Consider the following 22,059-nt stretch of genomic DNA (forward strand, 5'->3'; position numbering starts at 1 on the left):
AACTAAATAAAAGTATATAACCCCTATCCAGCCATTTCCGGACCCTGCCACAACTAAATAAATGTATTAACCCCTATCCCGCTGCTCCTGGAGCCCACCACAACTCTAATAAAGTTATTAACCCCTATCCCTCCACTCCCGGAGCCCACCGCAACTAACTAAATGTAATAACCCCTATCCCTCCACTCCCGGAGCCCACCACAACTAACTTAAAGGGACATAATACTCATATGCTAAATCACTTGAAACTGATGCAGTATAACTGTAAAAAGCTGACAGGAAAATATCACCTGAGCATCTCTATGTAAAAAAGGAAGATATTTTACGTCACAATCTCCTCAGCTCAGCAGAGTAAGTTCTGTGTAAAAAGTTATACTCAGCTGCTCCCAGCTGCAGGTAAAAAAAAAAATAATAATTAAGAAATGAACAGCAGCCAATCAGCATCAGCAGTGCTGAGGTCATGAACTCTTTTATTGTGATCTCATGAGATTTGACTTAACTCTCATGAGATTTCATAGTAAGCTTCCTTTACCTGATTGGTGAAATAATATGAGAGTTCACGAGGCTCATCCCCTAAGCTGTCCCAGGACAGACATACTAATATGCTGCTTAGAAATCCTTTACAATGGGAGGTGGCTACTGAGGAACTTTTGAGGTAAAATATCTTTCTTTTTTACATAGAGATGTTCAAGTGATATTTTCTAGTCAGCTTTTTACAGCTATGCTGCATCACTTTCAAGTGTTTAAACATTTGGGTATTATGGCCCTTTAATGTATTAACCCCTAAACCCCTAGCCTCACACATCACTACCACTTACTAAACCTATTAACCCCTAAACCGCCAGCCCCCCACATCGCCATAAACTAAGTTAAGCTATTAACCCCTAAACCGAACAACCTGCTAACTTTACATAAAATATTAACTCATCCCTATCTTATAATAAATTTAAACTTACCTTTAGAATTAAATTAAACTATATTAAACTACTAATTAACCTACCCTAACTATTATCCTACAATTACATTAAACTATATTAAGCTATTATTGATTAAACTACCCTAACTATTATACTACAATTACATTAAACTATATCAAACTATTAATTAACCTACCCTAACTATTATCCTAAAATTACATTAAACTACCAATTAAATTAACTAAATTACATATTTAAAAACCTAACCCTACTCAAATGATTTAAATTTACAATAAAGAATTACTAAGTTACAAAAAAAATAACAACTAAAATAAAGTTACACAAAATAAAAAACACTAAGTTACACAAAAAAACACTAAGTTACACAAAATAAAAAATAAATGATCAAATATTTAAACTAATTACACCTAATCTAATAGCCCTATCAAAATAAAAAAGCCCCCCCAAAATAAAAAAAACCCTAGCCTACAATAAACTACCAATGGCCCTTAAAATGCCCCAAAGAAATCAGCTCTTTAACCTGTAAAATAAAATACAAACACCACTCCAACAGTAAAACCCACCACCCACACAACTAAACCCCCCAAATAAAAACCTATCTAAAAAACCTAAGCTCCCCATTGCCCTGAAAAGGGCATTTGTATGAGCATCGCCCTTAAAAGGGCATTTAGCGCCTTTTCCGCCCAAAGTCCCTAACCTAAAATTAAAACCCACCCAATAAACCCTTAAAAAAAAACTAACACTAACCCCGAAGATCCACTTACAGTTTTCGAAGACCCAACATCCATCCTGATCCAAGCGGCAGAAGTCTTCATCCAAGCGGACCGAAGTCTTCATCCAACCAGGCAGAAGTCTTCATCCAGACGGCATCTTCTATCTTCATCCATCCGACGTGGAGCGGCTTCATCTTCAAGACATCCAGTGCGGAGCATCCTCTTCTTACGATCTCCGCTGAAGAATGAAGTTTCCTTTAAATGACGTCATCCAAGATGGTGTCGCTTACATTCTGATTGGCTGATAGAATTCTATCAGCCAATCGGAATTAAGGTGAAAAAATCCTATTGGCTGTTGCAATCAGCCAATAGGATTGAGCTTTCATCCTATTGGCTGATCCATTCAGCCAATATAATTGAGCTTGCATTCTATTGGCTATTCCAATCTGTCAATAGAATGCAAGCTCAATCCTATTAGCTGATTGGATCAACCAATAGGATGAAAGCTCAATAATATTGGCTGATTGCAACAGCCAATAGGATTTTTTCCAGCTTAATTCCGATTGGCTAATAGAATTCTATCAGCCAATCGGAATTTAAGGGATGCCATCTTGGATGACATCATTTAAAGGAAACTTTATTTTTCAGCACCGATCGTAAGAAGAGAATGCTCCACGCCGGATGTCTTGAAGATGGAGCCGCTCCGTGCCGAATGGATGAAGATAGAAGATGCCGTCTGGATGAAAACTTCTGGCCAGTTGGATGAAGACTAATGCCGAGTTAGCTGAGGATTTCTGCCGCTTGCATGAGGAAAGATGTCGGGTCTTCGAAAAAAGTGGATCTTCGGGGGTTAGTATTAGGGTTTTTTAAGGGTTTATTGGGTGGGTTTTAATTTTAGGTTAGGGACTTTGGGCGGAAAAAGAGCTAAATACCCTTTTAAGGGCAATGCCCATACAAATGCCCTTTTCAGGGCAATGGGGAGCTTAGGTTTTTTAGATAGTTTTTTTATTTGGGGGGTTTGGTTGTGTGGGTGGTGGGTTTTACTGTTGGGGGGGTGTTTGTATTTTATTTTACAGGGAAAAGAGCTGATTTCTTTGGGGCAATGCCCCGCAAAAGGTCCTTTTAAGGGCCAATGGTAGTTTATTGTAGGCTAGGGTGTTTTTATTTTTGGGGGGCTTTTTTATTTTGATAGGGCTATTAGATTAGGTGTAATTAGTTTAAATATTTGATAATTTATTTTTTATTTTGTGTAACTTAGTTGTTATTTTTTTGTAACTTAGTAATTCTTTATTTTAGATTTAAATAACTTGAGTAGGGTTAGGTTTTTAAATATATAATATAGTTAATTTAATTTGTAGTTTAATGTAATTGTAGTATACTAGTTAGGGTAGGTTAATTAGTAGTTTAATATAGTTTAATATAATTGTAGTATAATAGTTACGGTAGGTTAATTAATAGTTTAATATAGTTTAATGTAATTTTAGGATAATATTTAGGGTAGGTTAATTAATAGTTTAATATAGTATATTTTAATTCTAAAGGTATGTTTTTAAATTTATTATAACATAGGGATGAGTTAATATTTAATGTAAAGTTAGCGGGTTGTTAGGTTAAGGGGTTAATAGCTTAATTTAGTTTATGGCGATGTGGGGGGCTGGCGGTTTAGGGGTTAATAGGTTTCGTAAGTGGTAGTGATGTAGGAAGTCAGGGGTTTAGGGGTTAATACATTTATTTAGTTGCGGAGGGGTCCGGGAGCAGCGGGATAGGGGTTAATAACTTTATTAGAGATGCGGGGGGCTCCGGCAGCAGCAGGATAGGGGTTAATACTTTTAGTTAGTTGTGGTGGGCTCCTGGAGAGTCGGGATAGAGGTAATATATTTATATAGTTGCGGCGGTTTCGGGGAGCAGCGGGATAGGGGTAAATAACATTATGTAGGTGGCGGTGGGGTCCGTGAGCTGGCGGTGGGGTCCGGGTGTGGCACGATAGGGGTTAATAATTTTATGTAGGTGGCAGCGATGTCGGGCGGCAGATTAGGGATGTTTAGACTCGGGGCTTATGTTAGGGTGTTAGGTGTAAACGTAACTTTTATTCTAGCATAGAAATTAATGGGATATCTGGCAGCATCGAACATAAGCTTTTGCTACTTTCAGACTCCCATTGATTCCTATGGGATCCGCGGCCTCCAGGATGGCGGATTGAAAAGCAGGTACGCTGGGCCGGAATAGTGGCTAGCGTACCTGTTAGAAGTTTATAAATGGCAAAAATTGTCAAATAGTGCCGAATTTGTATTTGGAACATCTGTAATGACGTAAGCATTGATCTGTGTCGGACCGAAACAGGTGGATCGTATGTTATGTCACAAATTTCAACTTTTGCCAGTCTGTAGGCTTTGAGAAATAGGGGGAATCAGGCTCGCCACAATTACGCTGCGAAATTCCGGTGTATTCGCGGTTGACAGCTTGATAAATAGGCCTCAAGGGCAGCGACTGTACTTTGTATCTAGTTTTAAAAGATGCAATAACAATAAAAAACTAAACAAAGGGGTTGTGAGACATTTCCCCCCAAATTGTATAGTGTATAAGATTAATTCAAGTATATAGAAAACATGTCTAGCTGTAGTTTTATTTTTTATATAAAACATATTTTAAATGTTATATTTTGATCTTGCTTAAATTACATTTTATAAGCTATGTTTATCATTATTTACTGAACTGCCTAAGGGCACTCTTACTTGTGTTTACTACTATAGCCTAGAAAATTGCAAGTGGAGCTCAATTGATAGCACAGGGTACAATATCTTGTGCTGGGTCCAGCCCTAACAAGAGCACAAAAAGGTTAAAAAAGAATCGTAACATAGCGTTATTACAAGTGGTAACTGTAACACTCAAGCGCAATACAAAACAGAGCTGACAATATTTCACTTTTGTAGACCTGATGTAAACTGTTAATACCTGAAAATGAGCTCACAAAACACATAAAAACTATACCGAAATAAAAAATTATTGGCCAGATGTGCGCTGGTATTACAAGCTAAGCGCAATGCAAATGCATCATGGGCTTTGCACAACAGATTCAGGTGTTAGTTGTCTTTTTTTTATATTTGACCGCTGCTCCATAACCTGTCCGGCTGCTCTGAGGCAGCGGACAGACATCGCCAGAAATCAACCCAATCCAATACGATTGGGTTGCTTGACACCCCCTGCTAGTGGCTGATTGGTCGTGAATCTGCAGGGGGCAGCATTGCACCAGCATTTCACAAGAACTGCTTGTGCAATGATAAATGCCGAGAGCGTATGCTGTCGGCATTTATCGATGTGCAGTGGACATGGTACGCAATATCTGATCATGTTCGCTCCCACAATGATTCGGCCCCATTGTTTGTGCCAGTTATAACTGCCTGTTTACCATATGTGCCAGTTATACCTGTCTGTTTACTGCATGTGCCAGTTATACCTGTCTGTTTATTGTATGTGCCAGTTATACCTGTCTGTTTATTGTATGTGTCAGTTATACCTGTCTGTTTATTGTATGTATCAAATATACCTGTCTGTTTATTGTATGTGCCAGTTATACCTGTCTGTTTATTGTATGTGACAGATATACCTGTCTGTTTATTGTATGTGACAGATATACCTGTCTGTTTATTGTATGTGCTAGTTATACCTGTCTGTTTATTGTATGTGTCAGTTATACCTGTCTGTTTATTGTCTGTGTCAGTTATACCTGCCTTTGTTTATTGTATGTGTCAGTTATACCTGTCTGTTTATTGTATGTTTCAGTTATACCTGTCTGTTTATTGTCTGTGTCAGTTATACCTGCCTGTGTTTATTGTATGTGTCAGTTATACCTGTCTGTTTATTGTATGTATCAGATATACCTGTCTGTTTATTGTATGTGCCAGTTATACCTTCCTGTTTATCATATTTGTCAGTTATACCTGTCTGTTTATTGCATGTGCCAGGTATACCTGTCTGTTTATTGTATGTGCCAGTTATACCTGTCTGTTTATAGTATGTATCAGTTATACCTGTCTGTTTATTGTATGTGCCAGTTATACCTGTCTGTTTATTATATGTATTAGATATACCTGTCTGTTTATTATATGTGTTAGGTATACCTGTCTGTTTATTGTATGTGCCACCTATACCATTCTGCTTATTTTCTGTGTCAGTTATACTTCTCTATTGTCTGTGCCATTATACCTGTCTGTTAATTGTATGTATCAGATATACCTGTCTGCTTATTGTATGTATCAGATATACCTGTCTGCTTATTTTATGTATCAGATATACCTGTCTGCTTATTGTATGTGTCAGATATACCTGTCTGCTTATTGTATGTGTCAGATATACCTGTCTGTTTATTGTATGTGTCAGATATACCTGTCTGTTTATTGTATGTGTCAGATATACCTGTCTGCTTATTGTATGTATCAGATATACCTGTCTGCTTATTGTATGTGTCAGATATACCTGTCTGCCTATTGTATGTGTCAGATATACCTGTCTGTTTATTGTATGTGTCAGATATACCTGTCTGCTTATTGTATGTATCAGATATACCTGTCTGCTTATTGTATGTGTCAGATATACCTGTCTGTTTATTATTGTATGTATCAGATATACCTGTCTGCTTATTGTATGTATCAGATATACCTGTCTGCTTATTGTATGTGTCAGATATACCTGTCTGCTTATTGTATGTGTCAGATATACCAGTCTGCTTATTGTATGTATCAGATATACCTGTCTGCTTATTGTATGTGTCGGATATACCTGTCTGCTTATTGTATGTGTCAGATATACCTGTCTGCTTATTGTATGTGTCAGATATACCTGTCTGTTTATTATTGTATGTATCAGATATACCTGTCTGTTTATTGTATGTGTCAGATATACCTGTCTGTTTATTATTGTATGTATCAGATATACCTGTCTGTTTATTGTATGTGTCAGATATACCTGTCTGTTTATTGTATGTGTCAGATATACCTGTCTGTTTATTATTGTATGTATCAGATATACCTGTCTGTTTATTGTATGTGTCAGATATACCTGTCTGTTTATTGTATGTGTCAGATATACCTGTCTGTTTATTATTGTATGTATCAGATATACCTGTCTGCTTATTGTATGTGTCAGATATACCTGTCTGTTTATTGTATGTATCAGTTATACCTGTCTGCTTATTGTATGTGTCAGATATACCTGTCTGCTTATTGTATGTGTCAGATATACCTGTCTGCTTATTGTATGTGTCAGATATACCTGTCTGCTTATTGTATGTGTCAGATATACCATTCTGCTTAATGTATGTGCCAGTTATACCTGTCTGCTTATTGTCTGTGCCATTATACCTGTCTGTTAATTGTATGTATCAGATATACCTGTCTGTTTATTGTATGTGTCAGATATACCTGTCTGCTTATTGTATGTGTCAGATATACCTGTCTGCTTATTGTATGTGTCAGATATACCTGTCTGCTTATTGTATGTGTCAGATATACCTGTCTGTTAATTGTATGTATCAGATATACCTGTCTGTTTATTGTATGTGTCAGTTATACCTGTCTGTTTATTGTATGTGTCAGATATACCTGTCTGCTTATTGTATGTGTCAGATATACCTGTATGTTTATTGTATGTGTCAGTTATACCTGTCTGTTTATTGTATGTATCAGATATACCTGTCTGTTTATTGTATGTGCCAGTTATACCTGTCTGTTTATTATTGTATGTGCCAGTTATACCTGTCTGTTTATTGTATGTGTCAGATATACCTGTCTGCTTATTGTATGTGTCAGATATACCTGTCTGCTTATTGTATGTGTCAGATATACTTGTCTGCTTACTGTATGTGCCCCCTATACCTGCATCTCTATTTGGTAGAAAAAGGCTAATCAAACAGAAAACACCAAAAATTCCATTAGCTTGTTAACAGTACATGAAAAATATTATATCTCTTACCTCAAAGGTGAAAGGGTAAGCATGTTCCCCAAGCTTTTTAATCAAACGTTCCTGCAGTCTTGTCAGTGGTTTCTTTTCTTCTGGAACGGGAGGGAAAGCCTGGATGTTAGCTACAAATAAGTCTTTTCGAAATGTTAGACCAAGCACATCCAAATCCTCGCGGCCATAACGGAATGCGCAGGTAAGCGTAACGAACACTACGGAAATAAAAAATGTCATTCTGTCATTAAAGAAATAGCGAGGAAAGCCAAACTAATTACATCAAAATAGGTTGTACATATTTATGTCTAGTTCAGTCGTATTATTATGGATGGGCGAATATTACATTTAAAGAAAGCATTAGAAATAATAAAACATTAAACAAATGATAGAATGTTGTACAAACATTCAAAATTCTAAACGAAACATTCACCCATACCTACTTATTATCAGATAAATTAACCAAGCGCTCATTCCATGTATTTATTTATTCAGTCCACTTTTTTCCTGGGATTTATCCACAGAAACTAGGAGGTTTCCTAACTGTGAGAATTGGAAATGCACATTGCAGAATTTAAAGAGTTAACCACGTTAATTACATCATCTGAGGTGACACAAAACTTCAAAAGAATGCAAGTTTTGCTAAAAAAACATTAGTTCCTCCACATAAGGCAAAAGCTGAGGGAGGTTTGGACATTGAAACGTGATTGCAGTAAGAAGGTGTTAACTCATTCAGCAGGTACGTTAATTTATTGCAAGTCTATAGAAAATATATATTAAATGTAAATATTTAATGTTTAATTGGTGCTTTGAAAAGGTATCATCTTAAACAAGCATCAAGTGTTCAGTAAGGTCCTTTTTAAAATGTATTTAGCTAATTCAGAAACATTAAATCTAAAATGTATCTCCTTCTTGGTCAGAGCAAGCGATTTATTATTGAACTCACGGAACATTAGTTCAAGGGTTTCAGCCGGTTATAAAACTCATATAAATTAAACATAATTAGCACAGGTGAACAAAACTGGCATTATGTGAGCATAATTAATATGTTCTCATTTTATAATCTTGAAAACAACCATTTTAGTTAGTCTATGTATGTTATTTACTTAATTTTGTGGCTTAAATCTTGCTTTGGTAATATATTCCACAGGGAACATAGACTTATTCATTATCTCTTTTGACATATAGGGCTGGATTACGAGTGGAACGCTATTTAGCGCTTTCGCATGCTAACTGCGCTAGACGTAAGCTTTTTGCGTACATCATGTTGCGCTCCTATAACAAGTTGAAAGCAAACAGTTTTTGCTTGCACACTAGCCCAATAGGTGAAAAAAGCCGACATTCCAATATCATGTGCGTTAACGTCTTCACCCATAGAAGTCAGTGAAGCAAAACAGTGTAAAAAACGTAACATCCTATTTGCGTGCAAACTTGATTGCCTATACGACATGAGAAAATTAATATTTAACATTCCAATGTTCTGCACAAAGCAGAATATGTTAATTTTATTCATTAATACATATTTCTACATATATCTGATGACATTTTGGTACAATAAATACCCATACCTATATATATATATATATATATATATATATATTTATTTATTTATTTATTTATTTATATATATATATATATTAATTGCGTTTGTAATGCGTCCATCAGTGTCGCCAGTTGTGCACGCATCCTCAAAGGAATGTTGGCTGTGCAAAGCAGCCAAAAGAATGTTGACTGTGCGCGCAGCCAAAAGAACCCACTTGAATGCAGAAAAGTGCATCCCGGTGGATTACAAAAATGGCAGGGTGGTGCCACCTGCCATTTTCAGGAATCCACCTAGATGCAGCATAGACAAACCCGAAGCCTTAAAAAAAATCACACAACAGCCCGCACGAAATATAGAAAAAACAAGTAACCGCCCCCACGAAGTATAACAAACACCTAAACTGCAAACTCCCACATCCTAAAATAATAAAGTAATTAACCCCTAATCCACAAATAACATAATTAAAATTCATACCCCTTAACCGCCAACCTCTCACATTACAATAAACCTAATTAATCTATTAACCCCTAAACTGCTAAACCCCCACATCGCAATAAACCTAATTAACTAATTAACTCCTAAACCCCCACAAAACAAATAACTAATTTAATTACTAAGCCCCCTAATTTAACACCCCCTAAATTAACCCCAATACTAAGTTACACTTAAATAAATCCTAACATTAAATTACAAAAAATAAACATAAACTAAAAAAAAAAATAAACAGAAAAAAATAAACAAAATTATTAAAAATAAAAAAATTAAATCTAATCCCTATGAAAATAAAATAGCCCGTCCAAAATTAAAACACCCCCTAAACTAAACTAAACTACCAATAGCCCTTAAAAGGGCCTTTTGTAGGGCATTGCCCTAAGTTAAACAGCTCTGTAACATTTAAAAATTACTAAATCCCCCCTAACAGTAAAACCCCCCACCCAAAAGACCCCTCAAAAAAAAAAAAAAACTAACATAAAAAAAACCTAAAGTACCCATTGCCCCTATGGGCGCATTTGTATGGGCATTGCCCTTAAAACAACATTCAACTCTTTTACTGCCCTTAAAAGGACAATCAACTCCCTAATTTAAAAAAAAAAAAAAAATCCTAACACTAAGCCCCAAATTGGTACTCACCCTAAAGTCTGGCGGAGGTCTTCCAGGCGCTTCCATTATCTTCTATCTTCATCCATAGTGAAGGCGACACAAAGGTGCAAAGCTGGCTTCCGCGATGCATGGATCCTCAGTGGCGGTCCACAACGGCGGCAGTCCTCAGCGGCGGCGTGGAGGCTCCTCTTCATGCGATCGACTTCAGGAACAGTGAGTACCTATTTGGGGCTTTTTGTCAGGATTTGTTTTTAGTTTTGGGAGGTTTTTTACTTTTAAGATTAGGGATTTAATGGGCTGAAAAAGAGTTGATTGCCCTTTTAAGGGCAGTAAAAGAGCTGAATGCCCTTTTAAGGGCAATGCCAATACAAATGCCCCTTTGGAGCAATAGGTTTTGCTTTAAGTTTTTTTAGTGTTAGTATTTTTTATTTTGGGGGGTTTGGTGGGTGGGGGTTTTTTTACTGTTAGCGAATAATTGGTAATTTGTTATGATAAAGAGCTGTTTAATTTAGGGCACTGCCCTACAAAAACCCTTTTAAGGTTTTTGGTAGTTCAGTATTAGATTAGGGGGTGTATTTATTTTGGAGGGATTTTTTATTTTTATAGGGGTATTAGTTTAGGTTTAAAAAAAAATTTGTATAGCTTTGTTTAATTTTTTCTATAATTGTACATTTTTTATTTTTTGTAATTTTAGCTTTTTATTATTTTTTTTTTTTTTTTATTTTTTTTAAATAGACTGCCCTCTAGCAGGCTTATCACCTAATATATATATATATATATATATATATATATATATATATATATATATATATGTAGAAATATGTGTGTATATATATATATATATATAAATATGTGTGTGTATATATATATGTGTGTATATATGTAGAAATATGTGTGTGTGTATATATATATATATATATATATATATATATATATATATATGTGTGTATATATGTAGAAATATGTGTATATATGTATATATACACATGATTTTATGTAGGAATAGAGATATACATATAAATATGCATACATGATTATATGTAGGTATAAATATATACACACACACACACACATATATATATATATATATATATATATATATATATACATGATTATATGTAGGTACAAAGATAAATATATATATATATATATATATATATATATATATATATATATATATATATATATACATATAGGAATATTTATTTATCAGAATGTTGGAATGTGAAATATTTAGAGTAAATACATAAGTAAAACCTTTATTATATATGAATATTGCATAAACATGATATTACATGATTTCATCTACTTAACTGCAAGGGCTATAAATACATATGTATACATACAGTATATACACATGTAAATACATAAATACATATGTATATATACAGTATATACACATGTAAATACATACATACATATGTATACATACAGTATATACACATGTAAATACATACATACATATGTATACATACAGTATATACACATGTAAATACATAAATACATATGTATACATACAGTATATACACATGTAAATACATAAATACATATGTATACATACAGTATATACACATGTAAATACATAAATACATATGTATACATACAGTATATACACATGTAAATACATACATACATATGTATACATACAGTATATACACATGTAAATACATACATACATATGTATACATACAGTATATACACATGTAAATACATAAATACATATGTATACATACAGTATATTCACATGTAAATACATACATACATATGTATACATACAGTATATACACATGTAAATACATAAATACATATGTATACATACAGTATATACACATGTAAATACATAAATACATATGTATACATACAGTATATACACATGTAAATACATAAATACATATGTATACATACAGTATATACACATGTAAATACATATGTATACATACAGTATATACACATGTAAATACATAAATACATATGTATACATACAGTATATACACATGTAAATACATATGTATACATACAGTATATACACATGTAAATACATCTTTATACATGTATATGTAATTATGTCTATGTTAAATCTATTTGCCTGCCTTTTTTTCTGACACCTGAGATTTCATATCTTTGAGCCCTTACAACTTTTTGTGTAATATTTTTTTTAATAATTTTTATTAGACAGTTATTATGAGAACTACTTTTACATGTATTTCTGTGTAACTCTTTATTCGAGCGTATCAATTGGAGCTCTAAAGTCGCGCTAACCTGACACGGACTAACTTCAATTGTGCTCAAGCAATTGCATTTACTTTCAACTTGTAGTAAGCGCACTACTCCTAACGTGCGCTAATGTGATAAACCCTATATTGCTTGCGTCCCAACGATAGTGCACAACTTGTAATCTGGACCTTAGCATTCTATGTTAGCCACTTGATCTACTTTTGTCATTTCTGATTTTGCTAATAAAGAATAAAATAAAAAAGTCACAACGATTCCCTTTCATTACATTTATATTTTAGTACATTACAATAGATAGAATTAAACCACTTTACCTTTTCTTTCTTTCAAATATTCAGGATCAACCAGGACGACCCCGTCTAGAAAACAGAAAAGAAGAATATAAGTTACACTAATGGAGATTCACAAATAAATTATCTATTTACACGTCGCCTCTGTAAGCAGCAAATAAAAAGGCACATTAAAGTCAAAATGAAACTGATTCAGATAGTGATTGCAGTTTTAAAATGCTTTCCAATTTTCTTATCTAATTTGTTTCATTCTCTCTGTATCCTATGTTATAAAGCAAACCTAGGTAGGCTCAGGAGCAGCAATGCACTACTGGGACTTAGCTGCTGATTGGAGGCTGCACATATATGCCTCTTTTCATTGCTCAGCTAGCTCCCAGTAGTGCATTGCTGTTCCATCATAAAAGGATATTAAGAGATTGGTTCATAATAGAAGTCCATTGGAATGTTGGTTACAATCTTATGCTCTGTCTGAATCATGAAATAAAAACTGGCTCTCATGTCCCTTTAAGGTTATAAGAAAAAGTAAAAGATTGTAGCTGTATCATACAATGAACTACACCAGTAAGATACCTTAGAAAGATATTTTTTATTTTGATTATGACAAGTTTGCAAAAACAGTAACAGAACATGCCTGGTGCAATGCAAAAAATGAAATACAAGCTGAATTAGAAAAAAAGATATGTGTCAAATGACTGGGGATATCACATGGTGCAAAATTATACATTTAAGAAAGAAATATCCAAAACTTAATTACATACACTTTACTAACTGCTATTATAGAGGAACAGGGCTCGTTTCAGATGATTTTAAACTTGGCCGTTAAAACAATGGTTTTTATAAGTAGAAGTATTGCGTATGCTGTCGGCATTTATCGATAAATCTACCCCATAATCCAAACAATTAAATCTAGAAAGAAAGACTTGATCTAACTATCGCCTAGATTACTAATTTTGAGCGATATAGGGAAATTAACGAACACAACAAAAGTGGTGTTGTTTAATCCCCTATAGCGCTGCCATTACAAGTTTTAAAAAAACCCGGCTTGTGCGGGCGATATGGTGCTTTTAAGCTCCATACCGCACCAAAAACAAGCTCTGTTTTGACGTGATCGTGCACGCTTTACCCATAGATATCAATGGGGAGAGCAGGTCAGAAAAAAGTAACACCTGCGATCGGGGAAAGAAAAGGTTGTAACAGACATTGATGTCTATGGGGAAAAATAAAATACTGTGTAAACCTAACATAAACCCTATGTTTAAACACCCCTAATCTGCTGCCCCCAACATCGTCGACACCTACCTACAGTTATTAACTCCTAATCTGCTGCTCCCCATATCGTTGCCACCTTAATAACGTTATAAACCCCTAATCTGTCGCTCACGATATCGCCGCCACTATACTAAAGTTATTAACTCCTATTCGCCGCACCCCAACGTCACTGCCACTATATTAAAGATATTAACCCCTATTCCGCCTCTCCCCGACATCGCCCCAACTAAATAAAGTTATTAACCCCTAAACCTCTGGCCTCCCACATCACTACCACTAAATAAACCTATTAACCCCTAAACCGCCAACCCCCTACATCGCAACAACCTAAATTAAACTAGTAACCCCTAAACCTAGCCCTACCCTTAAACCTAACCCTAACACTAATGTAATCCTAACCCTAACACCCCCTAACTTTAACATAATTAAAATAGAGCTAAATTAAATTTATAATTAATAACTAAATAATACCTATTTAAAGCTAAATACAAACTTACCTGTAAAATAAAAGCTAAGATAGCTACAATATAACTAATAATTATATTGTAGCTAGCTCATGTTTTATTTATTTTTTCACAGGTAAGTTTGTATTTATTTTAACTAGGTAGACTAGTTAGGAAATAGTTATTAACTATTAAATAAATACCTAGTTAAAATAAATACAAACGTACCTGTCAAATAAAACCCAAGCTACCTTACACTGAAACCTAAAATTACAAAAAATGAAAAAAACGAACATTACAAAAAATAAAAAACCTACCATTACATAAAAACCCCAGAAATTATCCAAAAAAATTAAAAATTATTCCTATTCTAATACCCTTTTAAAAAAAAAAGCGCCCCAAAATAAAAAAAAAAAGCCTTATCTAGAATAAACTACCAAGGGCCCTTAAAAGGGCCTTTTGTATGGCATTGCCCTAAGTTAAACAGCTCTTTTTGCTACAAGAAACAAACCAACACCCCCTAACAGTATACAAACCCCCACCCCCCAAACTACCAAGGGCCCTTAAAAGGGCCTTTTGGGGGGCCTTAAAATGGCCTTTTGTTGGCCATTGTCCTAAGTTAAACAGCTCTTTTGCTACAAAAAAAACATCCCTAACAGTATACAAACCCTCACCCCCAAACTACCAAGGGACCTTAAAAGGGCCTTTTGTAGGGCATTGCCCTAAGTTAAACAGCTCTTTTGCCACAAAAAAAACACCCCTTAAAAAAATACATTACACAAAATAACAAACAAATTATCAAAAATACTAAAAAGTATTCCTATTCTAATACCCATTAAAAAAACACAGCAAAAAAAAACAACCTTATCTAGTATAAACTACCAATGGCCCTTAAAATGGACTTTTGTAGGGCATTGCCCTAAAGAAATCAGCTCTGTTTATGAAAAAAAATACAAACCCCCACTAACATTACAAACCCCCACCCCTAAACCTAAAAAATAAAAAAAAAATATGTAACAAAACCTAAGCTACCCATTGCCCTTAAAAGGGCATTTGGATGGGCATTGCCCTTAAAAGGGCATTTAGATCTTTTACATGCCCAAACCCTAATCTAAAATAAAATCCCATCCAAAAAACCCTTAAAAAAACCACTAACACCTCAAGATCCACTTACAGTTTTTCACTTACGATCTTCATCCCGGCGGCGAAGTCCTCATCCAGACAGCCTCTTCAATCTTCATCCAGACGGCATCTTCTATCTAGATCCCGGCGGCGCAAAGCGGGTCCATCCTGAAGATATCCGGCGCGGAGCATCCTCTTCATACGGTCGCCGCCGTACACTGAATCTTCAATGCAAGGTACGCGATCCAAGATGCATTCCTATTGGCTGAAAGATTTGAATCAGCCAATAGGAATTAGAGCTGCTAAAATCCTATTACCTGTTCAATTCAGCCATTAGGATTTAAGCAGCTCTAATTCTATTGGCTGGTGGGTTTTATTGTTGGGGGGGTCTTTGTATTTTTTTAAAAAAAAATTTACAGGTAAAAGAGCTGTTTAACTTAGGGCAATGCCCTACAAAAGGCCCTTTTAAAGGCCATTGGTAGTTTACTGTAAGCTAGGGGTTTTTTTTATTTTGGGTGGGCTTTTTTTCTTTGATAGGGCTATTAGATTAGGTGTAATTCTTTTTATTTTTGATAATTTTGTTTGTTATTTTTCGTACTTTAGTGTTTGTTATTTTTTGTAATTTAGTATTTTTTATTTTTTGCAATTAGTTTTTAATTTTTAGAGTAGTGTTGGGATTTTTTAATGTGTAGTTCAGTTTAATTTAATTGGTAGTTAGTTTAATTTTAGTTTAATAATTATATTAGTTTAATTGTTAGTTTAAACTTAGTTTTTTTTAATTTGACAGGTACGTTTTAATTTAATTTAAGGTAGGGAAATTGTAAATTTAATCTAAAGATAGGGTTATGGTTAGGTTTAGGGGTTACTAGTTTATTTAGTTTATTGCGATGTGGGAGGCTTTTGGTTTAGGGGTTAATAGTTTAATTTAGTATATGTCATTGTGGGGGGCTTGCAGTTTAGGGGTTAATAGGTTTATTATAGTGGCGGCAGTGTAGGGCTTAAACAATTTTGTATAGTGGGGGCGATGTGGGCGGACGGCAGATTAGGGGTTAAGGGCGGTGGTTTAGAGGTTCATAAGTTTATTATATTGGTGATGATGTCGGGGAGCGTCGGAATAGGGGTTAATAAAATGTTTTAGTGGTGACGATGTTGGGAGCGGCAGATTAGGGGTTAATAAGTTTACTATAGTATTTGTGATGCGGGAGGGCCTTGGTTTAGGGGTTAATAAATATATTATAGTGTTTGCGATGCGGGAGGGCCTTGGTTTAGGGGTTAATAGGTCGTTTATGGGTGTTTAGTGTACTTTTTAACACTTTAGTTATGAGTTTTATGTTACAGATTTGTAGCGTAAAACTCATAACTACTGACTTTAGATGGCGTAACGGATCTTGTTGTTTTAGGCTGTAACGCTGTTTTTTTAGCCAGAACGCAAAACTTGTAATACCAGCGCTATGGAAATCCCATAAAAAAAAACATAATTTTTACGAGTGCGGTACTGACGTTGCGTTACAGGCTACAAGGCTTGCGGTACAGCTATACCGACAAGGCTGTTTGAACACTGAAAATACCATATTTTCCGTTATAAAAGATGAACGCACAGACTTGTAGTCTAGCTGTATGTAGATATTACACAAGGCAATAATAGGATCTTATCCGTTTGGATAACCTTGGCAGGTATTTATAGTTGGCTCTTTCCTGGAGGGGGCTGTTTAGGATTTGCTCAGTAATTTATCTGAGCCAATACAGAAGAAAAGGCTAAAAAAGTTATGCAAATTATCGCTTTTATGATATATGCCACAAATATGAAAAAAATAGAGATGTGCATTTGTTTGTTATGAATTTGCAAATAACAAAACAAATATTCGAAAGAATGCACTTGTTTAAAAGATAACAAACATATATTAACAAAGGCCCAGATTAAGAGTTTTGTGTTAGAGGCTGTGCGGTGCTAACGAGCAGTTTTCCCTCACCGCTCACTTACCTACAGCGCTGATATTACGAGTTTTCAGAAACCCGTCGTTAAAAGGCAAGAAGTGAGCGTTGAGCAAAATTTTGCTCATTACCGCACTCCAATACCAGCAAGCTGAAGTCAGCGGTGAGCTGGTGTAACGTGCTTGTGCACGATTTCCACATAGGAATCAACGGGGACAGCCGGATGAAAAAAGTCTAACACCTGCAAAAAAGCAGCGTAAAGCTCCTTAACGCAGCCCCATTGATTCCTATGGGGAAATACATTTTATGTCTACACCTAACACCCTAACATGAACCCGAGTCTAAACACCCCTAATCTTACACTTATTAACCCCTAATCTGCCGCCCCAACATCGCCAACACCTAAATTATAATTATTAACCCCTAATTTCCCGCTCCGGACACCGCTGCCACCTACATTATACTTATGAACATCGCCGCCACTATATTAAAGTTATTAACCCCTAAACCTAAGTCTAACCCTAGACCTAACACCCCCTAACTTAAATATAATTTAAATAAATCGAAATAAATATTCTTATCATTAACTAAATTATTCCTATTTAAAACTAAATACTTACCTGTAAAATAAACCCTAAGCTAGCTACAATATAACTAATAGTTACATTGTATCTAGCTTAGGGTTTATTTTTATTTTACAGGCAAGTTTGCATTTATTTTAACTAGGTAGAATAGTTATTAAATAATTATTAACTATTTAATAACTACCTAGTTAAAATAAAGATAAATTTACCTGTAAAATAAAACCTAACCTAAGTTACACTAACACCTAACACTACACTATAATTAAATAAATTAACTAAATTAAATACAATTACCTAAATTAAATTAAATTAGCTAAAGTACAAAAACCCCCACTAAATTACAATCTAATAGCCCTATTAAAATAAAAAAGCCCCCCAAAATAAAAAAAACCCTAGCCTAAACTAAACTACCAATAGCCCTTAAAAGGGCCTTTTGCAGGGCATTGCCCCAAAGTAATCAGCTCTTTTACATGTAAAAAAAAAAAAATACAAACAACCCCCCCAACAGTAAAACCCCCCACCCTCACAACCAACCCCCCAAATAAAATACTAGCTGATGGGTATGTATGTATGTGTATGTATGTATGTATATGTATATATATATATATATATATATATGTGTATATGTGTGTATATATATATATATATATTATATATATTATGTTATATGGGTAATTTGAATCTCACATATTAAGCATATTGAGGGTAACTTTAAATCTAGTATCAAATGTTTATAATGCAGCATTCCACAAGTTTCTTTCTGTATAAGTTGTAACATATGGTTCTAATATAAGTTCCTCTCTACAAATGGATATGGGCATATTCTGTTATGTGCTATAACAACATTCTTATTTCCTGTGGGCCCCTTATGCAGATGTGAAGTTAACTACGTTTTTTTATATATTTCCTGTGACCTCATGTATGACGTATACATCACTATAAATTCTTTGTGTGTTCTTCAAATAAACGGGACTTTTGTGAAAACACTCAGTTGCATGTGTGTGTGATTTCAGTGGTCACCCCAGGGCCCTGAAGAAAACGTGTGCCGCACCCTTATCAGCCAGAGCAGAGCTAAGGAACAAAAGAAGTGACCCTACAAAACTGGTGTCAGAAGTGGGATGAAACAGGGAACTCTCGGAAGGTGAGTTGAACAAAGAGTCTTTTTATTCTGACCTTTTTTCTCTTACCACGAGACCCCTTAAGTTTCATTTTACATAGGAATAGTTGGGGAATATATATATGTGAATCTTTGGTAGATTCTAAAAGAGGAATAGTAGATTTTTTTGGTAAAAATAAGGTTAAATATATATATATGAATCTTTGGTAGATTCTAATCAAATCTTTGATTAAAAATAAAAAAAATAAAAAGGGAATAAGATTTCTTTGGTAGAAATCAGGTTATATAAAGTCTGGCTGAAGGGTTAAAACACACGTTTTCTTACTGCTTGCTTTTGAAATATTGCTGTATGGCTAACATTGTTTTAAAGTTATAAGATAAATACTGCATTGTTTATATGAATTTTCTTGCTGCTTGTTTTTAAATATGCTGTATGGCAAAATACTGTTTATTTGTATAAAGTGTTAAGGAAGTAAAATACTGCTTATTGTTTAAAGTATTAAGAAAGTAAACTGTTGCTTATATGTATTGCTGTTTCTGAATGTTAGTTAAAATGCTACATTTTTTCTGGTGAAGGGTGACCTTTGACCTAGAGATAATTAATGCCAGAAACTACTGAAAGAATCAGCATAGTGATATTTTTTTTTCTTTCTCTTGTTGTAAACTTAAGCATTAAGCACAATAACTGGTAACGGAGTACAACCATTCTAGTTAATGTGGTTTATGCAAAAAGATTCAATAATTAATTGCTCTTAAAGGTAAAGGTATTGTATTTTTTATTTTTATTATTTTTTATTATTTATTTATTTTTTTTGTATTGTATTATATTTTGTTGTAAATGTTTTAAAAGATAAGTTAGGAGTTGAGAATGGGCAAATCCCAGTCTAAACAATTTCCATCACCTAGACCAGGTGAAAATTGTAAAGATTATGTGGGAAGGGTGTCGCCCGATGGGTTTATGTATATTATTCCTTGGGTTCAGAATATGGCAGATTGGACAGAAGCTATGAGAAGCTCTGATCCATTCCCCAGAGAGGGGGATAATGATACATTTCATATGAAAATGGTAAAAGGGTTGTGTCTAGGTGATGAAGAGGCATTTCCATGGTATAATGGTGATCCAAGATGGAATATGGATTATATGAAAAAGGGTGGGGAAAATTGGCTGACTGTTGCTCCATACTGGCGATATATTGATATAGATGGGAATAAAAAGAAGGGTAAAAGTGAGAAGCAAAGACAGAAAGCATATTCACCCCCCCCTGCCCCATATAATGCCCCTCACCTACCTTTGCCATCATATAACAGACTATATCCTAGCCTCCCATCCCCTAGTGACATAGATCTAGAGACTATTGCTGTTGCCTCTGCTCAGGTACCCCAGGAATGGACCTTGCCAGGACCTTCTGTAACTCCCCGATACCAGGTCACTAACCCCCAATTATGCCCAAACCCCCGATTAAGGTTGAACCAGTAACACCTTCCTACCCCCCTACAATAACCCCACAATATAAAAGAGGGAATGAAGAAGTAGAGGAGGAGGAGGCAGCTGTACCAGAAGCTAGTATGCCATTTCTTACTGTGGGAGACCAATTAATTATTAAACCTTTGTCCCCGGGTGAATTAAGGGAAATTACCAAGGGAGCCCCAAATCCCCGTCAACATCCATCAGCTTGTATTATGTATTTAAAAAGAATGTTACAAGGACAAAACATGACACAGACAGATATAAGAATTATTATTGATGCACTTCTAGACTATGACCCTGAATCAGGTTGGGAGTGGGGTAATGTAAAGAGTATTAGTAAATTGAGTCGAGATCCAACAATTAACTATGCCCTAAACACACGTGAAGGACTTGATGAAATGTGGACAGAATTAAGTATAGAAATGCATAGAATATGGAAGGATAAACAAAGTATGTCAATTGCACTAGCGTGCAAACAGAATACAAAGGAAACAGTAGTAGAATTTGTTAAGCGTTTTTATAAATGCTGGAAGGAAGAGGCTGGAATGGAATCAGGAGATGCAATGGGCTCTCTGAAGGTCCAGACTTGCATTAGTAATATGCAACCTCAGCTTTCTTTGTTGGTGAAACAACTTTTCTCTGATTGGCCCGAGTTGACTCCAGCAGAATTCTTGAAAAGAATTCATGAAAAAGAAGGGGCAGGTTGTTTTGACATCAGGAAATTAGAGGGAAAAAACGCTGCTTTTTATCAAAAGCAGAGTTTACAACATTGTGATCCATTCCAGGCCAGGGAAAGGGATAATACAGGGAGTAATAGAATGTATGTGAGAGGTAGAGGGAGAGCTAGAGGAAGAGCTAGAGGGAATTATACTTCAAACAGAACACATTGTTTTAACTGTGGGGAACAGGGACATTGGAAAAATGAATGCCCAAAACCCCCTAATAATTCTGGCCCCCCTTGCAATCCCCGACAGTATAACAGACAGCCTTACATAGCCCCTGCACCCATGGAGGCACCCAAACACAACATACAATGGCCATAGGGGTGCCTAGAAGGTAGCACTCCAATTTTTCCAGTGGTGTCAACAAGTTATCATGAGCAACCGTACTTAGTCCTAGAAGTAGAGGGAGAACCCCTACCATTTCTAGTAGACACAGGAGCTACATGCTCTGCCTTATGCTCAGATATGTATGATGGCATTACTGGAAAATCTGAACCTTCTCTAGGGATTAATGGAGTGCTGACTCAGACTCGCATCACACCGCCGCTTGAAGTTAGGGTACCCTGTACTGGCCAACAACTTTTGCACCCATTTCGTATTATAACTGGGTGTCCCCTTAACCTTTTGGGTCGTGATCTT

The 22,059-nt window shown here is 35.2% G+C and overlaps 1 protein-coding gene across 2 annotated transcripts in view; it reads right to left on the minus strand.

The window, feature by feature from the left end:
* Positions 1 to 22,059, minus strand: part of ARRB1 (arrestin beta 1) — a 621,679-nt gene that overhangs the window by 147,703 nt on the left and 451,917 nt on the right. For both annotated transcript variants that reach the window (XM_053708767.1, XM_053708768.1), the window contains exons 4-5: positions 12,788 to 12,832; positions 7,619 to 7,815 (exon numbers count right to left, since the gene is read on the minus strand). In XM_053708767.1, the coding sequence (XP_053564742.1) occupies positions 7,619 to 7,815; positions 12,788 to 12,832 (242 nt within the window). The remainder of the gene's footprint in view (positions 1 to 7,618; positions 7,816 to 12,787; positions 12,833 to 22,059) is intronic.

This window comes from Bombina bombina, chromosome 3 (genome assembly GCF_027579735.1).
Source record: "Bombina bombina isolate aBomBom1 chromosome 3, aBomBom1.pri, whole genome shotgun sequence".
NCBI classification, from domain to species: Eukaryota; Metazoa; Chordata; class Amphibia; order Anura; family Bombinatoridae; genus Bombina; species Bombina bombina.